Source organism: Doryrhamphus excisus, chromosome 16, assembly GCF_030265055.1.
Source record: "Doryrhamphus excisus isolate RoL2022-K1 chromosome 16, RoL_Dexc_1.0, whole genome shotgun sequence".
NCBI lineage: Eukaryota > Metazoa > Chordata > Actinopteri > Syngnathiformes > Syngnathidae > Doryrhamphus > Doryrhamphus excisus.
The window spans coordinates 18,294,028-18,318,494 of NC_080481.1; the positions used below are offsets into that span (position 1 = coordinate 18,294,028).

Genomic DNA, 24,467 nt, shown 5'->3' on the forward strand with positions numbered 1-24,467 from the left:
TTCTTGCTTCCCTTTCTTGGCTGCGATTCAAAGCCAGCTGGGGGTAAATGCCAAGGTCAAGTCACCCCCCGCCCCCGGCCCCCAACAATGGCATTGCCTGGTGTCCGGGGGTGGGATGGGAGGGTAATCCTTCAGGGTAATTGCATTGCTGCACTCTTTTTAAAAGTAGCCTCCTCTAATTAAGACTGACAGTGGGGGACATGGACACATGGGGGGGGGGGGGGTCAGGCACCCGCCTCTTACCCTGCTTCAAACACGTCCCCTCTGCTTTGGGTTTGAGGGGGGGGGCTTGTTTATAGTGAGCTAGCTAATTGCAAGGATTGAAATGGGATTCACCGGGATTAGCCCACCCCCCCCAGAAAAGACATGGGGGCTAGCTGCGGGACAAACAGTTATGTACTATTCTACACTGGTCACTCGTGTCAATAACAAGGAACTGGCCCAATGTGTGTGAGTCCCTGTTATGTCTTATTATGTCTACTATATTGGCTAATAGGAGCGTGTAGGTGACTATAGGGGTGTTATTGCATGTCTGGAGGGCTCTAATCATGTATTATGTCTACTATATTGGCTAATGGGAGCGTAGATGTGACTCTAGGGGTGCTATTGCATGTCTAGAGAGCTCTAATCATGTCTTATTTTCTTGTATTATGTCTACTATATTGGATAATAGGAGCGTATAGGTGACTATAGGGGTGTTATTGCATGTCTAGAGGGCTCTAATCATGTCTTATTTTCTTGTATTATGACACTTATATTGGCTAATAGGAGTGTATAGGTGACTATAGGGGTGTTATTTCATGTCTAGAGGGCTCTAATCATGTTAAAAGCGCAATCTTAAACATATTTTCTGTCTTATTATGTCTACTATATTGTGTAATAGTAGTGTATAGGTGACTATAGGGGTGTTATTACATGTCAAGAGGGCTCTAATCATGTCTTATTTTCTTGTATTATGTCTACCATATTGGCTAATAGGAGCGTATAGGTGACTATAGGGGTGTTATTGCATGTCTAGAGGGCTCTAATGTCTTATTTTCTTGTATTATGTCTACTATATTGGCTAATAGGAGCGTATAGGTGACTATAGGGGTGTTATTACATGTCAAGAGGGCTCTAATCATGTCTTATTTTCTTTTATTATGTCTACTATATTGGCTAGTAAGAGTGTAGACGTGACTCTAGGGGTGTTATTGCATGTCTAGAGGGCTCTAATCTACTCATCCCACACAGTGTGGACGTAAACATCAATGTTTTAAGTGGCATTGTGTTTGTTGGTGTAAGAAGAAGCCAAGCTGTGTGAAATAAAATAACTTTTATTTTTTGGGGTCTTTGAATGCACCTGCCAGATGCATTTGTACGTACGCCATTTTAGGCCACCTAGTGGTCTGCTATAGGCATTGCTGACACGAGTAGACGTGTGCGGGAGGGTGACGCAATGAAAAGTCAGGAGAAATATCTTTGGAGAGAACGATGCTGGTTATTCCTTGGCCACCGTCGCCCTTCATCTGACCTCAGGAGGAAGCAGGAAGTAGACGTTGCGGCGTGTGAGTCAGCGGGGATGTGTCTGAGCTTGTGGGTGGGCGTGGCCTATGACTGCACGGTTCAGCGTGTGCGTGCGGGCTGCCAGACGGCCGTCATAAGCGGGGGGGGAGACGTCCCGTCATCTCTTGTGCATCAGGACTCTCCTGTAGGCGAGCCGGCCTTTGGACTTTGCCAGGCATTGATCTCTTCTTTTCCATTCCATGGTAGGTGAAGCTCTTCCTTTCCTAGCATTAGCTGCCGCTTTCCGGCTTTCCATGTCTTCTTCTAATATCAACCAACAGGTCCGCCTGTGTCCCGGCTAGACCTGTATCAATTGGAGTATTAGCTGGTCTTGGCGCTGGTCTTAGTCCACTTGAGCGTGGCTTCGGTCCCAGCTGCAGGTGATGCCTCTCGTCTGGTGCTCTCCACCGTCCGGACGCGGCAGCTTGACGCCGTTCTGGTCCTTAAGAGGATTTAGTCAGGACAGCAGGATGGTGCAAAAAACTAACACAGGGGCGTCCCGAGGGCGTCCCAGGGTTCAGTTTTTATTGGCCCACGGCATATTCTAAAACTCCAATTTGAAAAAAACAGCAAATCAGCAGTCAATATAAGAGAAAAACGTCTTATTGTACTTATTGTCTTAACTATGGACTCATCATACTACAATATTACATATTACTATTCTTTTAGTAGCACAGAGATGAAATATTAAATACTTTTTTCCTTACAAGTTGCCATACGGGTTAGAGTTAGAATATTATGGGAATTAAGGTATTATTATTATTATTATGACAAGGAAATTTACAGGAAGGAAGTCAAAATCAACAGCAGCAGAAATATTACCAAAATAAAGGCCAGATATGATATCAAATGTTATAAAATATCCAATCAAATGTTCAACTGAGAATAAAGGGAGGGAAAATATCATTTTAGTAGCATAGAGTTGCTTTTTAAGAATTTGGTATTTGATCTATTTTTGGAAAAGTCATCATATGAGAAAGAAAAAGAGGCTCCTTTTGGGGAAAAAGTTGGAAAGTCATTGAGAGGAGACGAAGATGGAGGGATTACGCCATCGTTTTCATGTTGGAATATGAGGAACAAAAGTTTCCATTTTTGGAAAATGAGTTTGGGGGAAAAGTGATATTATTATTATTATGGGAATAACGTCTTAATATTGTGAAAATAAAGAAAGAAATACTAAGAATCTCACAATTTTATCAGAATAACCTCATCATTTTTTAATATATTTACATTAATAATTTTAAATTAAGTTTTTTATATTAATATATTTAGTATTTTTGCTGCTGTCATATATATTGTATTATAAATACAGTGTACTGTGGCGCAAGAATTTTCTTCGGGATGAATAAAGGAAACAAAGTCATAATTCCAAGAAGAAAGTTGGAAAACTAAAACAGAAGAAAGGGAAGAGTGGAAGTCAGTTTTATTATGATAATAAACTTCTATATTATATTATATAAATATTATGACTAAAACATAGTGAATGTGATTTATACTATACACTATAAGTTGTTAGCATAGCCGCATGTGCCACTGTTGTATCCTTTGGTTTTCCACCTGGCGGACCCGGCTGACCCCCCCCGGACCTTTTCTATCCATCAGCCCGGATTCCAGCTGTCTGTGCCAGTTGAAACACATCTTCTGCTGGAACGTGTCAGCATGGGGAAAAAACAAAAAGGTGTTAGGACGCTTCCCGGGGGAACGTTCCTCTGTTTTGATGAAGCTTTTCCTTGGGGAAAAGAAGGATTTGGGGCGCAAGGGTAGCCCCCGTTTGACCAATTGGTAGAAGCAGGAGAACCCGTGTTGTAAGCGTGTTTTAAGCACGTTGGATGAGTGCTACATCCCAGGGGTGTCACGTCTACTCTCTCATGTGTGCTTTTCCATTTCCCAACGTGGGGAAAGTCCACCTTGCTGTCGTCATGTCAGCGAGCAGACGGAAGCGTCCTTGGGCTCAGACGCTGATTGGAAAACTTTATTCGTAGCATGCTGAATCAGCAATGTTGTAGCCTGTATTGTTAGGAGCTCTCTCTCTCTCATGATAGTGTGCTAGCAATGCTAACATTAGCATGCTAACACCTAGAATAACAGTGCTAAGAGGCTGCTTAAGTTCATATTCAAATGCTCGTATGCTCATGTTACCGTGCTAGCATTGCTAACATTAGCATGCTAACTCTCTATCAGCGCTGACCTCGGAAAATGCTAAAAAAATGTTAGAATTGTTGTTATGCTAACGGTAGCATGCTAACACCTAGCATAACAGTGCTAAGTGTCTCCATCAGCGCTGGATCATGTTCTTATGCTAATGGTAGCATGCTAACACCTAGCACTATAGCGCTAAGGGGCTGCTTAAGTTCATATTCAAATGCTAGTATTCTCATGTTACCGTGATAGCATTGCTAACATTAGCATGCTAACACCTAGCATAACAGTGCTAACTGTCTCTATCAGCGCTGGATCATGTTCTTATGCTAATAGTAGCATGCTAACACCTAGCACTATAGCGCCAGGGGGGCTGCTTAAGTTCATATTCAAACGCTAGTATGCTCATGTTACCGTGCTAGCATTGCTAACATTAGCATGCTAACACCTAGCATAACAGTGCTAAGTGTCTCTATCAGCGCTGTATTATGTTCTTATGCTGATGGTAGCATGCTAACACCTAGCACTATAAGTTAAGTTATAGTAAGTTCTTAAGTAGTAACTAGTTCTTTAGTAACTTAAGTTCATACTCCAATGCTAGTATGCTCATGTTACCGTGCTAGCATTGCTAACATTAGCATGCTAACACCTAGCATAATAGTGCTTAGTGTCTATCAGCGCTGACCTCGGAAAGTGCTAAAAAATGTTAGAATTGTTGTTATGCTAACAGTAGCATGCTAACACCTAGCATGATAGCGCTAAGTGAGTCTAGCGCTACGGGAGTCTGGGACAGACCGGTGTGGTTCATGTGGACCAGGTCCCGGTGTGATGAGGTCTAATGTGAAGCGGGCGTGCGGCCGGCCCGACGGCTGTGTTGCATAACCGGTCTTGCCCGGTCTGGCCCCGCCCATTGTGAGCCCGACCAGAGGAAGGGAGGGAATGGGGGGGGGGTTCTGGCTCGTTTCATCTCGCCGGAGCGTCGGATGCATTTGACGGAGTCCAGGCTCCGCTGAAACCTCCAGATTAGGACTTTGGACTCAAAGGCGTCCTCTGGACCCACTTCTCCCCTCCCCGTCTTTGGGCCAGACCTCTCACTCCTCACTCCTCTTCCTTGCCGTCCCGTCCCCCCGCCCCCCGCCCTGCCAAGATGCGATTATACCTGGCTAGACACCCACACGGGGATTATTCATCAGGGGTTTTGGTGGGGACAGAGTTCGCTAGCAGGACAGCGAGGTGGCAACGTGGGCGTTGGCTAAGAGTGGCCCCGCCTCTTCCACCCCCGACTTCCTGTCTCACTGCTAATAGTCTTCCTTCCGTATCTACAATACCCATGTCAGAACACTCCTATATTCCTGCCACTAGGCATGCTGGGTAGCAAAGCTTGCTGTTCTATGGTTATCATCGCACTTTGTCCTTTGCTGGTAGAAGACACGCGGCACACAAACACAACGACAGGAAGTACATTAGTTGTACCTCCCATACATGCTGCACATGGCTGGCTGGTTGGTCTGATGGTCTTATCAAGACCCCCCCCCCCCCCCCCACCGCCCCCACCCCCCATCCTCCCACACACACACTGAAGGGTGAGGGAAGAGAAGGGGGCTGGTCCGTCTGGTCGGAGAAGGATCTCCTTAATCCTGCCGCCTGTCGTCTGGGCTTTGTTAACGACCCCCCCTCCCGACCCCCCCGCCTTGGCCGTGTGAACGGATGACCGAACTTCCCATTTCGGATCAACATTTGCAATAACACTGATCTCTACACGCAGGTGTGCCACCACCCCGACTGCCAGGGCCCGAATAGCAAGACCCCCCTCCCCCTGTGTGAGTCATGTGACTCTCGCTGCCATGCGGAGACCAACATGCACTTTGACCGCCACCCCCGCTTTGACCTTCAACCCCAAGGTGGGTCGTCGCTCCCGCCGCTAAATCATTTCAACAATGTTTGGAAATGGCAGAATATCATATCTAATATATGTACACGTACTACATGTACACATATGTGTACACGTACGTGTACTACATAGTTTCATAATGAATTGATGATCGATTATGTTCACTTCATTCATGCAATTTGTACATTTCATTTTCTAATATAAAACACAAATATCCCTACAATACATTCATTTATGTTTCATATATATTTATTTATGAATTACTATTAATGCCATTTCTTGAGTTTGTTCCATAAATAAATACATTAGAATAATGTAATAATTAGAATAAATTAGGTGAAATCATTTAGAGAAAAAAAACATAAATGGTCATAATAAATGGAATATCTGCAAAGTTTTCACTATTAATGCATTTTTATGATTAACATTATTGCATAATGTTCAATGAAAATGTCTGTTCGGTAAAAATGTAAATATATGTTTATTGGTTTGTTAATTAATGGCATTGCATCATTTATTATATACATGAATAATACATCATCAAATAGATGCTTCCAGGTTACAAAATAATAATGAATATTTGATATTTTGACTTGATCGATGCATGTTTTAATGAATTTCATAATAAAAGATATGTATGCGATTGATGAATGCTTTGCATTTGATGAAATAAATCCCAATATATGTATTGTTAGGAGCGCTCTCTCTCTCTCTCTCTCTCTCTCTCATGTTAGCTAGCAATGCTAACATTAGCATGCTAACACCTAGCATAACAGTGCTAAGGGGCTGCTTAAGTTCATATTCAAACGCTAGTATGCTCATGTTACCGTGCTAGCATTGCTAACATTAGCATGCTAACACCTAGCATAACAGTGCTAAGGGGCTGCTTAAGTTCATATTCAAACGCTAGTATGCTCATGTTACCGTGCTAGCATTGCTAACATTAGCATGCTAACACCTAGCATAACAGTGCTAAGTGTCTCTATCAGCGCTGGATCATGTTCTTATGCTAATGGTAGCATGCTAACACCTAGCACTATAGTGCTAAGGGGCTGCTTAAGTTCATATTCAAATGCTAGTATTCTCATGTTACCGTGCTAGCATTGCTAACATTAGCATGCTAACACCTAGCATAACAGTGCTAAGTGTCTCTATCAGCGCTGAATTATGTTCTTATGCTATCATCAAATAAAAAGAAATATACATATTTATTTATGATATTTTACGATTGAATGAATTGATGTAATAATAATATCATAATGTACAGTACGGCCTAGGAAGAATAAAATAGAATATTATAGTCAAACATATACAGTAAGTTGTAGTAGTCACTACAAATACCTGGAACAAACTTGCTATGAAAATCCCAAACAATATTCAAATGATATATGATTATTAATAAATGAAAACATCATCAAAAGAATGAAATATCAGCATAATAATATGAATGCATAAACAAGGGGACTAAATTTGTTTTCTCTCCCCCCCCCCCCAGCTTCCATCCTGGCTCGGAACGTGTCCACGCGATCCTGCCCCCCGCGCACCAGCCCCCCCTCCGACCTGGAGGAAGAGGACGGCGGGGGCAGTGACCGCGGGTGGGTGACTCCAGGAAGGAGGAAGGTGGAGAGGACGCTGCGGTAAGATGTCTCACTCTGTTTTTTTTTGTTTTTTTTCACGCAGGGAGAAGACGGCGGGGGGGGGGAAGCTGGCCAAGAAGAAGGCGCGCAGGCGACACACCGATGTGAGTCATCCTCATCATCATCATCATCATCCTCATCATTATCATCATCATGCTGCCAGGACAGCACGGTCCTCCTAAGATAGCCTGAAGAGCCCCCTGGTGGCCATGTTGGGGCATAACCACAGCAGCCTGTTGCTGCTTTTAACCAAGTGTGTGTGTGTGTGTGTGTGTGTGTGTGTGTGCATGTGCACGTGCACCAGGACCCCAGCAAGGAGTGCTTCAGCCTGAAGTTCGACCTCAGCGTGGACATGAAGACAGAAGTAGTCCCTGCTGTGAAGAAGAGAACCCTAAGGTACGAGGCTGGGGGGTACAGTATGCACCGTGGATGAATGGAAGGTGTCACTCACCCATCAGGCGGTGGTGGGCGGGTCCAGTGTTGTGATTGGCTGTCGTCGTGTTGTCGGCACGTGGAGCCGCTCAGCAATGGACTCAAGTTTGGTGTTTTCTCGCGCAGGGAGGTTTTGGGTCCCGTGTTTGAGAGGAACGGCATCGACCTGTCCCGGGTGGACCTGTTCTTGGACCAGTCCAACACACCGCTGTTCCTCAACTTCGAGGCCTACCGATTTGGCGGCCACTACCTCAAGGTCAAAGGTAAGACGCCTGCACGGTGCTCCTGGTCCTTGATGTTCTCCTCAAGGTTTTTGTCTGATGGCGCCATGCGCGTCTTTGACAATGACGCGGGTAATCAGCGCCGGGCCGGCTTCCTCTCTCGGCCAAAGAGGAAGAGGAGTGGACTCCCTGGGGTGAAGTCAAGCAGCCGCAGCCGAGGAAGACCTCGCTCTTTTTTTTTTCCTCTCTTTGCTGCTGCTGCTGCTTTCCATTCCAGCCTTTGGAGCCCACTCCGCCCACTAGGGAAATAGGAATAGTCTGTCCCAGGGTCAAACTGTGGCCATCATCAAAGCTTTTTCACGTGTTCAATGTTTGAAGTCACGTTTTAAACGTTCCTGTCCGTCATCCAAGTGTAAGAAGAAGTGAAGCACGGTGTATCGTCCTCGATCAGCATCCAACTTCCTGTTGACATCTTGCATGGAGGTCTCCAGCTTCCCGTTTCGTTGTTCCGCTTCAGCGAGGACATTTGTGGCTTGGCTTAGCTTCTTTTTCCACTTGCGTCACTAAGGCGTCTTCCTTCTGGCGGCTTTAGCGCGGCCCGGCGACGAGCTGAAGGTGGAGCAGGGCGTGAAGGACATGAGGTCCCTCAGCCTCCCCAACATGAAGCCCTCGGGGAGTCCTTACATCGTCACGCCGGCCCCCGAGAGGGCGGAGCACGGATCTCTGGGACGCCGCGAGGGCGTGGACCTGCTGGTGAGTGACAAATATTTTACAATAATAAAAACCATTTCAAATCAATAAGTAGGAATTATAAAATATATTAAATTGAATAGTTAATTTAAAAAATACTGTGAAAAATGAAACAAATACTTTTACAATAATAAAGTACAGAAAATAAATTCAGTGTATATTTTTAATGATTAATAATATATAATAATGTGTATACATATGAAATAGCTCACTTCAAATAACATAAGAAATGAAATATATCAAATCAACCGTGAATCCATCATCAACTATGAATCCATAAATCATGAACCCATGAATCCACGAATCCACCAATGGGTGTTTTGGCCCCCGGATGGCGAAGGCCCCGTTGGTCTTTGTCCTCATCCTTCCTTCCTCCCCGGGAGAGGAAGTTGTTAGGCGCACCATAAAGCCTCGTCTCCGCTTTGGCGTCTCGTGACTCGAGGTAACGTGGCCTCGCTGGCGTCGTAAAACGGCCGTAAAACATCACGTTGCCATGGCGACGCCTCTCATATCATATCAGCGGGCTTTTATTATTTCCTCGTTCTCAGCAGAAAAAACACCGTACTGCCTCGTACCGTATTCCCCCAAAACAAGGTTGAAATATGACCATATTTGTACCAGTATTTGCAAGAATATGCTAGTAATATCCACTCGCAATATGAAACACAATTTCATACAAATATTCACACAATGTTATTAGATAAAAATAAGGAATAAGGAAAAATAAGGAAATTCAAAACATATTCTGCAATCTAATCCATTGAAAACAATGGAAATAATCCTAATATGATTTCATAATAAAGATGAATTGACATAATATTGTTGGTTTCATTCATAAAAAAATATTTTTTTAGTTTGATTCTTATTTTCAGTTCCATTCACTGGAATTTTATTTGACATATTTAGCAATTTTACAGTTTTTATATTTCATTCCCGTTTGGCGGGGGGGGGGGGGGCAATAAAGAATCCACTTCCTGTTGTTGGCACCGGCCGCCGCTACCCCCCCCCCCCCCCACTCAATCCATCAATACACCCAATCTATGACAAAACCAAACTCAACCTTTCAGATTCCAATCATATTTCATACATCCATATTTCATATTTGCCTCTAGAATATTTCAAATCATTGATGTTATTGTCCTAATGTATAATAATAATAATAATAATAATAATCTAATATAATAAGCACACGTGGATTCATCAATAAATATGTCTGATGTGACAACCAACCAATCAGAATCCACCATAGGCGCAACAGGGAGTGGGCGGAGCTACAGAGGTGCGTGTGATCTTTGCCCCGTCATGCGTCAGGTAGCGTCAAGGCGCGGGGGGGGGGCGCTGCTTTCAGGCTCAGTCTGCAAGTACTTTGTGGAAGTAAATCCTTCAAGTGGAAGTACTTTTTCCCCCGGGAGAGGAATCCTTTGGACTTGCGTCCGTTTTGTGCGCGCGAGGGAAATGGTGCGCTTGGGCCGCCTGTCGTCCTGGCACAGCTGGGACGTCCTCCAGGTGGACATACCTGAGTCGCCGCCGCCGTCGCCCGACGCCGAGCCCGCCACCGACTGCAAGGTGAGAGGAAGTCGGCGGTTATTTATTAGCGTTGGCGTTTGGAGAAATACTTTTCATAAAACACCATTTCTGCTTTTAGAGCGGAAAATACGTGAGAATACTTCCGATTTTCCAATTGCAAAAACTTACAATTCCTGATGTATTTGCCGATACTTGTGATTTTCGACGCTCCAATTGCAAATACTTGGGATTGCTGGCACAAAAGCGTTGCAGTTGAAAATACTTCATGCTCACGATTTCCAACGCTAAAGCTTGGCAGTCGCAAATGCGTACGATTTTACACAGTTTTCGCAAATACTTTCGATTTCTGCCATTTCAGCGAGTAGGATTTCCGCATTGAAGCCTAGCCGTCCAAAATATGATCCTTGAGCAAACATTCCGCTTTATTGACGACGGCTTATGATTTCCTACCTTTTATGAATTCCACTTGCTAATACTTTGATTTCCTACTTTAAAGTATTCTGGTTCTTAATACTTTCTTCAGTTCTTATTACTTTCCAGACGTTTTTGCAAATATTTACCATTTCCGACATTTTCACCAATATAGCACTTGGGATTTCTGACAATTTTGCAAATATAATATCCGACGTTCCATTTGCTAATACTGACAGTTTCTGACATTTTTGTAAATACTTGGAATTTCAGAAATTTTCATTCTCACGTTTTTGCAAATACTTTTCACAAATTTTCACAAATTCTTCCGATTTCTAACATTTTCCAACTGACGTTTTCACAAATACTGTAGCCTACTTAAGATTTTTGACCATTTTGCAAATACAATTTCCCACGTTCCATTTGTAAATACTTACAATTTCTGACGTTTTCGCAAATACTTACCGTTTCTTATGTTTTCGCAATTCCGATTTGTGACGTTTTGGCAAAAGCAATTTCCAACATTCCATTTGCAAACCATCCACCCACGCCGTTACCCTCATTAAGGTCGCGGGGGCATGCTGGAGTCTGTGACCATTTGTGGCGTTTTGGCCAATACGTAGGATTTCCGAAGTTAAAGCGTTTAAAAGCGAGTCCACGTGTGCTGGACTGAGCCAACGGTTGCTCACGTCAACCAAGACCAAGTCCAACGTGGACACGTGCTTCCTGCAGCTTGCAGGAAGGCAGCGTCGTTCATCAACGTGCCTGATGAAGGCAGGCGGGGGGGGGGGGATTTCCATACAGTTGTCTCACAGGGAAAGAATCCCCCCTTTTCCCGACCAAGGTTAACGACGCAAACAATCGTTAAGATAAGATAAGCTTTGATATCATTAACACGGAAGTGGTCATCCATTCCCACATTTGAGTCTTGGTTTCCAATAGAAGTGGAAAAGCAGTCATTGGTCGGTCTATTTTTCAGGAACATTTTTGTCAAATTTTACATTAAGTTGTTTTTTATTTTGTAATTTTAACCTATTTTTAAAAATTTATTTTATTATTTATTTATTTATTTATAAAATTTATTTTATTAGTTAATAATTACATTCAGTATATTTATTTTGTTTCATTAAAATGTATTAATACATTTTATTAATATATTTATCAATTTATAATTTTTTTATTTTTATGATATATATATATTTTATTAATGTATTATATTTATTAATTTATACATTTTTATTTTTATGAAATATATATTTTATATCCATTATTCATATGTTATTATTTTATGTATTTATTTTTATGTTATATATGTATTTTTTTAATTATTATGTTTTAAATAAATACATTTTTTTTACCTAATCTTTCCAAAAACACAAGAGGATATGTTACATTATTTACCATATTTTCCGGACTATAAGTCGCACTTTTTTTCATAGGTTGGCTGTTGCTGTGACTTGTACTCAATTTCTACATGAAAATAAAAAATAATAATTATAATATATATATATATATACACTATAATTTTGTAAATATTCCGATATCTCCTCCTCCTTAACGATCATATTTCAACAGTAGAGGTTAGCTTATAAAGACAACTTAGAAGGCCAGAACACAAATGTCAATATTCATATTCCTATGCTGTGATGTTATGCCCATTTATGGAAAGACAACACCAACCTTAATAATAATCATAATAATAATAATAATAATAATAATAATAATAATAATAATAATAGCTTAGTAGCGCAAACAAGGAAGGAGGAGATGGAGTCCGTCATCCGGGCTGGACTCCGCCTCCAAATATTGGAATGCCCCCCCCTCCTCCTTCCTGGCCAAACACAATGAGGCAGCCCCCCCCCACCCCTCTCGGCTGTGACTCCTCATCGGCGTCCGGACGACACGCTAGCAGCCAGGAGGTCCGAGACAGTCCTGTCAGGACCCCCGCGGACCCCTTTGCTCACGTGTTCAGATGGCGGACTAAGTCCGGACTTGCTTTGAAGAGGAAGCGCGTCCACCGTTGCCCCCCAGGGGTGATCACGTCGGAGGGGTCGGGATGGTGTTTGTGCCCTCGGACATGTCCATGGTGAGTGCCAGGGCCCGGATAACGCCAAGCGTGCTTTGACGTTCCGCCAGGGATGACGCCGGGTTCCTCCGTATTCCATCTCCGCTCCGTCGTCGTCAGGAGCCGATATTAATATCAATATTAATATTCATATATTTTTTGGTTTCATCTTCCATATGGTTCATCATCTCCATGCATTTTACTCTTTACCAGCATACTTTATTCCGTGACTTTATTTCCGTGGTATTCCGACTTTTACACAACCACAACAACTTCTTTGATGTTGTTATTATTATTATTATTATTATTATTGTTTGAGGAATTCTATTATGTTATGATTCAATGTTTGAGCCCAATTCAATGCTTTTTTCCATTGTTTCAACTCTCTTCCAGTATTTATATATCCAGCTTTCGTGTTTTTAAAAAAAATCTTTTCGCTCCCTATTTTAGTCGGGAACCGATATTTCCCTGAAACTTACCTATGTTCTGCTGCTGATGACTAAAAAACAGGAAAAGGTAGAAAGTTTTTTTTCCCTGATGAAAGACTAGGGGGTCTTTTGTTTTGGTTGGTTCCATGCTTACCCCCCCCCCCCCTCGGTCATCATTTAGTGCAAACACGTCGCTGTGGTTTGTTTGTCCACACGGGAATGGAATGTGTTAGGAATTGTTTTCCTTCCCTGGAATGTTCCACTTCTTGAGTCTTCACGGGTGACTTTGTTCGACCCCCCCCCCCACCCCCCCCACAACGCCGGCCTGTGTTTGTTGACAGGGTAACAATAGTGAGGTGGGGGGGGGGGGGGGGGGGGTCAAAGGTGAGCGCTGCCCCGGTGATGTAACGAGCGTCAGGAAGTGTCCATCCTTCCCGCTCCTGTCTGATGTCATCGCCAAAGCCCCCCCCCGGTCCCCCATCACTTCCTGTCCTCCAAATAATACAAAATAATACAATCATTTCTTGTGAATTAAGCCCTAAGAAATTAAGATTTATGAAAAAAATATAAATATTGTTATCATGACAAGAAAATAATTTTCTGATCAGAGTCAACATATGAATATTAAAAAAATATATCATAGCGATTGTAGTTAATAACTAAATAATTTTTACATCAATTCTTTTTGTTGTAGTGATATTTAAGGTCATTAAAAACAATGAAGTATAATAGATGAAGTTTTGAGTAATAATAATATAAGTTCTAGAAGTCATAATTGAGTTCTACTCCTTTTACCCCAACATTGTGTAATAAGATGAAAGGTGATAATAACGTGATAATATGAATATATAATATGAGGCAAGCAAGGTATAGAATACGCTTGTGAACACATGATTATGTTATTATTATGTTATTATTATGTCATATTTTCCTGGGCTAGCAAGGTGCTGGTTGTCACTAAAGGATGCTTCCTCCGCCATGCAGGGTCCGGCCCGGAGGAGGAAGAACATGACGGAGTTCCTGGGGGAGACCAACATTCCCGGCCCGGACACGCTGGGACAGATGAGCGGCTCTCTGCCCGCCGCCGGACCCGACAGCTGGAAGAACCGAGCCGCCAGCCGCTTCAGCGGCTTCTTCAGCTCCAACGGCCCCCCCAACGCCTCCTTTGGCAAGGTAAGACCACTCCCCTGGCTTCTCCATTCATCCATCCATTCATTCATCCTTTCATTCATTCATCCACTCATTCATCCATCCATCCATTCATTCATGCATCCAGCCATCCATTCATTCAGCCTTTCATTCATCCATCTATTCATTCATCCATCCATCCAACCATGCATTCATTCATTCATTCATCCATGCATTCATCCATCCATTCATGCATCCGGCCATCCATTCATTCATTCATTCATTCATTCATCCATCCATCGTCCATTCATTCATTCATCCATTCACTCATTCATTCATCCATCCATTCATGCATTCATCCATCCATCATCCATTCATTCATTCATCTGTTCATCCATCCATCCATCCATCCATCATCCATTCATTTATTCATCTGTTCATTCATCCATCCATTCATGCGTTCATTCATTCATCCATGCATTCATCCACCGTCCATTCATTCATCCATCCATTCATCCATCCATTCATTCATCTGTTCATCCATCCATCCATTCATGCGTTCATGCGTTCATTCATTCATCCATTCATTCATCCATGCATTCATCCATGCATTCATCCACCGTCCATTCATCCATTCATCCATCCATTCACTCATTCATTCATTCATCCATCCATCATCCATTCATTCATTCATCTGTTCATCCATCCATTCATCCATTCATTCATTCATCCATGCATTCATCCATGCATTCATCCACCGTCCATTCATTCATTCATCCATCCATTCATCCATCCATTCATGTATTCATCCATCCATCATCCATTCATTCATTCATCTGTTCATCCATCCATCCATTCATGCGTTCATTCATTCATCCATTCATTCATCCATCCATTCATCCATGCATTCATCCACCGTCCATCCATTCATGCATTCATCCATTCATGCATTCATCCATTCATGCATTCATTCATCCATCCCTCCCTCCCTCCCTCCCTCCCTCCATCCATCCAGCCATCCTTTCATTCATCCATCTATCCATCCATCCATGCATTCATTCATCCATCCATTCATCCATCCATCCATGCATTCATCCATCCATCATCCATCCATCCACCCGTCCATCCACCAACCCACCAGATGAAACATGTCCAGTATTCCAAAAACCAAAGGGATGCATCAAGTAGAATAATTCCATCAACCATAAGGAAGACCGTAGTTCCAGGAACACCAGGAACCTCCAAGAGTGTAGCCTCGTCCTCCTCCTCGTTGACGTCCTTGTTGACCCGCCAGTCAAGGTCAACAAGGATCACGAGGCAGGGTGCATTGCGGCCAGCTGCTAAACGCTGTGCGGCGTTCCCGACAGGAAGTGGACCGGCTGGAGCAGCTCCAGAGCGAGCTGCACACGTACACCATGTTCGGGATGCCCAAGGTGCCGCGGCAGCTCTCCTTCCACCAGGACTCCTGGGAGGAGGAGGACGAGCAGGAGCCGGACCTGGTCCTGGAGGACAGCTGGCAGACGTTGATGGACGACGCCCAGGTGAGCTGAGGCCGAGCCCCGCCTCCTCCTCGCCGCACGCCACGCCCATTAATGTTCTTCATGCAACTCATTATTTTTCATCACTTTTCTCCCACTGCATTACAGTACATACTAGATACTACTACTACTATCTATACTACTATATACCGTGTATTCATACTGTCATTCATTTTACCAATCCATAAATACTTCCTTCCGTATCCAATCAGTGCTGACATGCACACATTAGCATGTTGCTAACAGCTACAACACCTTCTCAGCTTTAGCCTCCAGACATGCCCCTATTAGCCGCTATTAGCCGCTGTTAGCTGCTATTAGCTTCTATTGCTTTGCTGGTGGACTTGTGCTGCTTGTCATCTAACATATTCATATTTACACGATCCACATGATCACGCATGCTAACGATGCTAACGACGCTAACGATGCTCTTTGGTAGACGCTGACGAGGAGGCAGTTCCACCAGCAGGAGGCCATTTGGGAGCTGCTACACACCGAGGCTAGCTACATCAAAAAGCTCCGAGTCATCACCGACGTGAGCACGCACGCCACCGCGCCGACGCTACACAACACTACACAACACTACATACACACAAAGGTAGCACACGATGATACACACTAACACTACACAACACTACACAACACTACATACACACAAAGGTAGCACACGATGATACACACTAACACTACATATACACAAAGGTAGTACACAATGATACACACTACACAACACTACATACACACAAAGGTAGCACACGATGATACACACTAACACTACATATACACAAAGGTAGTACACAATGATACACACTAACACTACACAACACTACACACACACACAAAGGTAGCACGGAATGATACACACTAACACTACACACACAAAGGTAGTACACAATGATACACACTAACACTACACTCACACAAAGGTAGCACGGAACGATACACACTAACACTACACACCACTACACACACAAAGGTAGTACACAATGATACACACTAACACTACACACCACTACACACACAAAGGTAGTACACAATGATACACACTAACACTACACTCACACAAAGGTAGCACAGAACGATACACACTAACACTACACAACACTACACACACAAAGGTAGTACACAATGATACACACCAACACTACACACACACAAAGGTAGTACACAATGATACACACTAACACTACACAACACTACACACACAAAGGTAGTACACAATGACACACACTAACACTACACAAAGCTACACACACAAAGGTAGTACACAATGATACACACTAACACTACACAACACTACACACACAAAGGTAGTACACAATGATACACACTAACACTACACAACACTACACACACAAAGGTAGTACACAATGATACACACTAACACTACACAACACTACACACACAAAGGTAGTACACAATGATACACACTAACACTACACAACACTACACACACAAAGGTAGTACACAATGATACACACTAACACTACACAACACTACACACACAAAGGTAGTACACAATGATACACACTAACACTACACAACACTACACACACAAAGGTAGTACACAATGATACACACTAACACTACACAACACTACACACACAAAGGTAGTACACAATGATACACACTAACACTGCACGTACACAAAGCTAATGAATGTGTGTACCTGGATGTTCATGCATGGAGCGGTGTAGCGTTCAAAGTACCAGTGCCGGCAGTACTATGTCAAAGTACCAGTACCAGCAGTAGTATGTCAAAGTACCAGTACCGGCAGTACTATGTCAAAGTACCAGTAGCGGCAGTAGTATGTCAAAGTACCAGTACCGGCAGTACTATGTCAAAGTACCAGTAGCGGCAGTAGTATGTCAAAGTAGCAGTACCGGCAGTAGTATGTCAAAGTACCAGTACCGGCAGTAGTATGTCAAAGTACCAGTAGCGGCAGTACTATGTCAAAGTACCAGTATCGGCAGTACTATGTCAAAGTAGCAGTAGCGGCAGTACTATGTCAAAGTACCAGTACCGGCAGTACTATGTCAAAGTACCAGTACCGGCAGTAGTATGTCAAAGTAGCAGTACCGGCAGTAGTATGTCAAAGTACCAGTACCGGCAGTAGTATGTCAAAGTACCAGTACCGGCAGTACTATGTCAAAGTACCAGTAGCGGCAGTACTATGTCAAAGTACCAGTAGCGGCAGTAGTATGTCAAAGCAGCAGTAGCGGCAGTAGTATGTCAAAGTACCAGTACCGGCAGTAGTATGTCAAAGTACCAGTACCGGCAGTAGTATGTCAAAGTACCAGTACCGGCAGTACTATGTCAAAGTACCAGTAGCGGCAGTAGTATGTCAAAGTACCAGTAGCGGCAGTAGTATGCCAAAGTACCAGTACCGGCAGTAGTATGTCAAAGTACCAGTACCGGCAGTACTATGTCAAAGTACCAGTACCGACAGTACTATGTCAAAGTACCAGTACCGACAGTACTATGTCAAAGTACCAGTAGCGGCAGTAGTATGTCAAAGTACCAGTAGCTGCAGTACTATGTCAAAGTACCAGTAGCGGCAGTAGTATGTCAAAGTACCAGTAGCGGCAGTAGTATGTCAAAGTACCAGTACCGGCAGTAGTATGTCAAAGTACCAGTACCGGCAGTAGTATGTCAAAGTACCAGTACCGGCAGTAGTATGTCAAAGTACCAGTACCGGCAGTAGTATGTCAAAGTACCAGTACCGGCAGTAGTATGTCAAAGTACCAGTACCGGCAGTAGTATGTCAAAGCAGCAGTACCGGCAGTAGTATGTGAAAGTAGCAGTACCATGTGTAGTATTGTGATGGTTTTGTCATGGTTGCAGCTGTTCCTGTGCGGCCTCCTAAACCTGCAGGAGAGCGGCCTCCTGGTGGAGGTGGAGCCCCCACGCATCTTCAGCAACGTGCAGGAGATCGTGGGCCTTCACACGGCCCTCTGGAACCGAGTCCTGCTCCCCCTGCTGGACAAGGCCAGGAAGGCCCGCACCCTGCTGGACCCCACCGACCTCCACCAAGGCTTCAGGACGGTCAGCAGCTGCCTTTTTCCCGCCAAATCACGGCCTTCCTGTATTGATAACGAGGCGGTGCAGCATATCATACCATTGTAATGTTCTGGAGGTATGGCATGGAGCAGCATTCCATGCACTGCCGGACTATTCCAGGGTCAAACCAGTACTTTCCGTACCAGCAGCTTACAGTCGGCTCTCTCCAAGCGAAGTACAGACACACAATGGAGTGAGGTTCCCCAGACCAGTGAAGTTAGCATATTAGCCACGGTGCACTCAATCAATGGAGTGAGGTTCCCCAGACCAGTGAAGTTAGCATATTAGCCACGGTGCACTCAATCAATGGAGTGAGGTTCCCCAGACCAGTGAAGTTAGCATGTTAGCCACGCTGCACTCAATCAATGGAGTGAGGTTCCCAAGACCAGTGAAGTTAGCACGTTAGCCACGGTGCACTCAATCAATGGAGTGAGGTTCCCCAGACCAGTGAAGTTAGCATGATAGCCACGGTGCACTCAATGAATGGAGTGAGGTTCCCCAGACCAGTGAAGTTAGCATGTTAGCCACGCTGCACTCAATCAATGGAGTGAGGTTCCCAAGACCAGTGAAGTTAGCACGTTAGCCACGGTGCACTCAATGAATGGAGTGAGGTTCCCCAGACCAGTGAAGTTAGCATGTTAGCCACGCTGCACTCAATCAATGGAGTGAGGTTCCCAAGACCAGTGAAGTTAGCACGTTAGCCACGGTGCACTCAATGAATGGAGTGAGGTTCCCCAGACCAGTGAAGTTAGCATGTTAGCCACGGTGCACTCAATCAATGGAGTGAGGTTCCCCAGACCAGTGAAGTTAGCACGTTAGCCACGGTGCACTTGTTAGCACACATGCAAACGTAGTACTAAGTGTAGTTGTGTGTTTGTGTCCAGTTCTCCTCCAGGTTCAAGCCGTACATCCGCTACTGCATGGAGGAGGAGAGCTGCATGGAGAACATGCGGGCGCTTCTCAGGGACAACGAGCTCTTCAGGACCTACGTCACGGTGAGGCCAAGCGGAGACCCGACCACGGCGCACCACGGCGCACCACGGCGCGACCCCGCGTCTAACGCCTGCTTTCTGTGTGTCGCAGTGGGCCGAGACCCACAAACAGTGCAACCGCCTCAAGCTGGCAGACATGTTGGCCAAACCTCACCAGCGCCTCACCAAATATCCTCTCCTGCTCAAGAGCGTCCTCAAGAAGACGGACGAGCCGTCGGCCCGCGACATCGTCAGCAGCATGGTACGCTACATTGATACACGCTTATTACACGCCATCCCCGATACAAATCCCAAATAGCGGAAAACAGCTTTTCTATGTCTTATTTCCTCTTATTATGTACACCATATTGGATAATAGGAATGTAAAGGTGACTATAGGGGTGTTATTTCATGTCTAGAGGGCTCTAATCATGATAAAAGTGTATTTAGAAGGTGGTAAACAGGTTTTATATGTCTTATTTTCTCTTATTATATAAACCATGTTGGGTAATAGGAGTGTGTAGGTGACTATAGGGGTGTTATTCCATGTCTAGAGGGCTCTAATCATGTTAAAAGTGCAATCTTAAACATATTTTCTGTCTTAGTATGTCTACTATATTGGGTAATATGAGTGTATAGGTGACTATAGGGGTGTTATTCCATGTCTAGAGGGCTCTAATCATGTTAACAGCGCAATCTTAAACATATTTTCTGTCTTATTATGTCTACTATATTGGGTAATATGACTCTAAAGATGACTATAGGGGTGTTATTTCATGTCTGGAGGCCTCTAATTATGATAAAAGTGTATTTAGAAGGTGGTAAACAGGTTTTATATGTCTTATTTCCTCTTATTATATCAACCATGTTATAGGTGTTAGGGTTGTTATTCCATGTCTAGAGGGCTCTAATCATGTTAAAAGCGCAATCTTAAACATATTTTCTGTCTTATTATGTCTACTCTATTCGGTAATAGGAGTGTAAAGGTGACTATAGGGGTGTTATTTCATGTCTAGAGGGCTCTAATCATGATAAACATGTATTTAGAAGGTGATAAAACAAGTTTTCTCTGTAATATTTCCTCTTATTATATCTACCATGTTGGGTAATAGGAGTGTAAAGGTGACTATAGGGGTGTTATTCCATGTCTAGAGGGCTCTAATCATGTTCAAAGCGCAATCTTAAACATATTTTCTGTCTTATTATGTCTACTATATTGGGTAATAGGACTGTAAAGGTGACTATAGGGGTGTTATTTGGTGTCTTCATTTCATCACATGCTTATGGCATATTTATTCCACATTTATTACGTGCTTATTCCACATTTATTAGACGTTCCTCAGCAGGCGACTAAGGTGGTGTTTGACTTGTAGGTGGCCACGGTGGAGAGCTTCATCGACAGCATCAACTCGCACATGCGTCAGCGTCAGGAGCAGCAGAAGCTGGCCACCATTTCCGCCCGCATCGACTCCTACGAGGCGGTGGAGGGCAGCAGTGAGGAGGTGGAGAAGGTGAGGAGGAGCGCTGCCACAGCGACAGCCATAGAGTTCAGTTCCGGATCATTCCTTTCCACGTCTTCCCGCTCAGATCCTCAAGGAGTACAACCGCTTTGACCTCCTGGCTCCCATGAGAGGAACCTCGGCCGAGGAGACGCGACAGCTCCACCTGGAGGGCGCGCTGAGGATGAAGGAGGGCAAAGACAGCAGGGTGAGGACCGCTTCCTCCCTCGTTCATTCATTCATTCATTCATTCATTCGTGTATAGGTAACTATAGGGGTGTTATTTCGTGTCTAGAGGGCTCTAATCATGATAAACATGTATTTAGAAGGTGATAAAACAAGTTTTCTCTGTATTATTTTCTCTTATATCTACCGTGTTGGGTAATAGGAGTGTATAGGTGACTGTAGGGGTGTTATTTCATGTCTAGAGGGCTCTAATCATGTTAAAAGTGCAATCTTAAACATATTTTCTGTCTTATTATGTCTACTATTTTGGATAATAGGACTGTAAAGGTGACTATAGGGGTGTTATTTTGTGTCTAGAGGGCTCTAATCATGATAAACATGTATTTAGAAGGTGGTAAACAGGTTTTCTCTGTATTATTTCCTCGTTATGTCTACTATGTTGGGTAATAGGAGTGTATAGGTGACTATAGGGGTGTTATTTCATGTCTACAGGGCTCTAATCATGTTAAAAGCGCAATCTTAAACATTTTCTGTCTTATTATGTCTACTATATTGGATAATAGGACTGTAAAGGTGACTATAGGGGTGTTATTTCGTGTCTAGAGGGCTCTAATCATGATAAAAGTGTATTTAGAAGGTGGTAAACAGGTTTTCTCTGTATTATTTCCCCGTTGTGTCTACTATGTTGGGTAATAGGAGTGTATAGGTCACTATAGGGGTGTTATTTCATGCCTAGAGGGCTCTAATCATGATAAACATGTATTTAGAAGGTGGTAAACAAGTTTTCTCTGTAATATTTCCTCTTATTATATCTACCATGTTGGGTAATGGGAGTGTAAAGGTGACTATAGGGGTGTTATTTCATGTCTACAGGGCTCTAATCATGTTAAAAGCGCAATCTTAAACATTTTCTGTCTTATTATGTCTACTATATTGGACAATAGGACTGTAAAGGTGACTATAGGGGTGTTATTTTGTGTCTAGAGGGCTCTAATCATGATAAAAGTGTATTTAGAAGGTGGTAAACGGGTTTTCTCTGTATTATTTCCTCGTTATGTCTACTGTGTTGGGTAATAGGAGTGTATAGGTGACTATAGGGGTGTTATTTCATGCCTAGAGGGCTTTAATCATGATAAACATGTATTTAGAAGGTGGTAAACAAGTTTTCTCTGTAATATTTCCTCTTATTATATCTACCATGTTGGGTAATAGGAGTGTAAAGGTGACTATAGGGGTGTTATTTCATGTCTAGAGGGCTCTAATCATGATAAAAGTGCAATCTTAAACATATTTTCTGTCTTATTATGTCTACTATATTTGGTAATAGGAGTGTAAAGGTGACTATAGGGGTGTTATTTCATGTCTAGAGGGCTCTAATTGTGATAAACGTGTATTTAGAAGGTGGTAAACAGGTTTTCTCTGTAATATTTCCTCTTCCTCTTCCTCATCCGTTCATTCAGATGGACGTCTATTGCTTCCTCTTCACCGACCTGCTGCTCATCACCAAGCCCGTCAAGAGAGTGGAGAAGGTGAAAGTCATCCGCCAGCCGCTCCTCATCCACAACGTGGTCTGCAGGGAGCTGAAGGACGCGGGTGAGATGCCAGTTAGCGTCCGGTCCAGTCATGTTTTATGTATTAGTCATTATGAATGTATGGATTATGTATTTTGATGATAACATGCCCCCCCTATGTTTGGATGAAGGTTCCTTCATCCTCATCTACCTCAACGAGTTCCGGAGCGCCGTGGCCGCCTACACGTTCCAAGCCAACAGCGCCCCCCAGGGGAGGAGCTGGATGGAGGCCATCGCCAGCGTGCAGGTGGGAGTCGATGGCGTGATGGCGTGATGCCGTAATGGCTGACTGTGATTTGATGAGCAACTTTGCCGCCGCAGAATCATCTCCAGGAGCTGCGCACCGAGGAGGTGATCAGACGGCAGAACTCCATCAAGACCAAAACGCCGCAGGAAGACTACCACCATCATCAAGAAGAAGAAGAAGAAGAAGATGAGAGCAGCAACTCCAATGCTAGTTCTCCATGTCTGACACACAAACAGCAGCACAACCTCAGGTGACATGGACAGTTGCATTAATACTACTACTACTACTACTACTACTACTACGACTACTACTACGATACTGTCCACCTTACGTCTTTACATCACATGAAGATCAACACCATAGACCTTTCAACGGACGTGGCCGACTCCACGTCTTTTTGGAAACATTAGGAATGGAATATGACCTGAAAACATTCCATTCCCAACATAAACAGTCCTACAGTCTGGTCCCTCAACAGACGTAACAAAGCTGGCATGGCCAATATCACGTGTAAATGTTAGGAATGGAATATTACTTCTCTGTTAGGAACAAATGCAAATATGTTGCATTGAAACGGAGTGAAAAACATTCCATTCCCAACATAAACAGTCCTACAATCTGGTCCTTCAACAGACGTGACAAAGCTGGCATGGCCAGTATCGCGTGTAAATGTTAGGAATGGAATATTACTTCTCTGTTAGGAACAAATGCAAATATGTTGCATTAAAACATAGTGAAAAACATTCCATTCCCAACAGAAACAGTCCTACAGTCTGGTCCCTCAACAGACGTAACAAAGCTGGCATGGCCAATATCACGTCTAAATGTTAGGAATGGAATATTACTTTTAGGAACAAATGCAAATATGTTGCATTGAAACGGAGTGAAAAACATTCCATTCCCAACATAAACAGTCCTACAATCTGGTCCTTCAACAGACGTGACAAAGCTGGCATGGCTAGTATCGCGTGTAAATGTTAGGAATGGAATATTACTTCTCTGTTAGGAACAAATGCAAATATGTTGCATTGAAACGGAGTGAAAAACATTCCATTCCCAACATAAACAGTCCTACAATCTGGTCCCTCAACAGACGTAACAAAGCTGGCATAGCCAACATCATGTGTAAATGTTAGGAATGGAATATTACTTCTCTGTTAGGAACAAATGCAAATATGTTGCATTGAAACGGAGTGAAAAAAATTCCATTCCCAACATAAA

The 24,467-nt window shown here is 43.5% G+C and overlaps 1 protein-coding gene across 4 annotated transcripts in view; it reads left to right on the plus strand.

Moving 5' to 3' along the window:
* Positions 1 to 24,467, plus strand: part of plekhg5b (pleckstrin homology domain containing, family G (with RhoGef domain) member 5b) — a 40,782-nt gene that overhangs the window by 13,273 nt on the left and 3,042 nt on the right. For 2 of the 4 annotated variants that reach the window (XM_058051923.1, XM_058051926.1), the window contains 17 exons: positions 5,450 to 5,585; positions 7,071 to 7,170; positions 7,256 to 7,316; positions 7,517 to 7,608; positions 7,771 to 7,907; positions 8,458 to 8,618; positions 14,031 to 14,219; positions 15,542 to 15,715; positions 16,152 to 16,247; positions 18,557 to 18,757; positions 19,657 to 19,767; positions 19,856 to 20,005; positions 21,117 to 21,254; positions 21,331 to 21,450; positions 22,889 to 23,021; positions 23,131 to 23,246; positions 23,321 to 23,496. In XM_058051923.1, coding sequence (XP_057907906.1) covers positions 5,450 to 5,585; positions 7,071 to 7,170; positions 7,256 to 7,316; positions 7,517 to 7,608; positions 7,771 to 7,907; positions 8,458 to 8,618; positions 14,031 to 14,219; positions 15,542 to 15,715; positions 16,152 to 16,247; positions 18,557 to 18,757; positions 19,657 to 19,767; positions 19,856 to 20,005; positions 21,117 to 21,254; positions 21,331 to 21,450; positions 22,889 to 23,021; positions 23,131 to 23,246; positions 23,321 to 23,496 — 2,291 coding nt within the window. Of the gene's footprint in view, positions 1 to 1,616; positions 1,749 to 5,449; positions 5,586 to 7,070; positions 7,171 to 7,255; positions 7,317 to 7,516; positions 7,609 to 7,770; positions 7,908 to 8,457; positions 8,619 to 14,030; positions 14,220 to 15,541; positions 15,716 to 16,151; positions 16,248 to 18,556; positions 18,758 to 19,656; positions 19,768 to 19,855; positions 20,006 to 21,116; positions 21,255 to 21,330; positions 21,451 to 22,888; positions 23,022 to 23,130; positions 23,247 to 23,320; positions 23,497 to 24,467 lie in introns of those variants that run through there. The other 2 variants (XM_058051925.1, XM_058051924.1) reach the window with 2 other exon arrangements.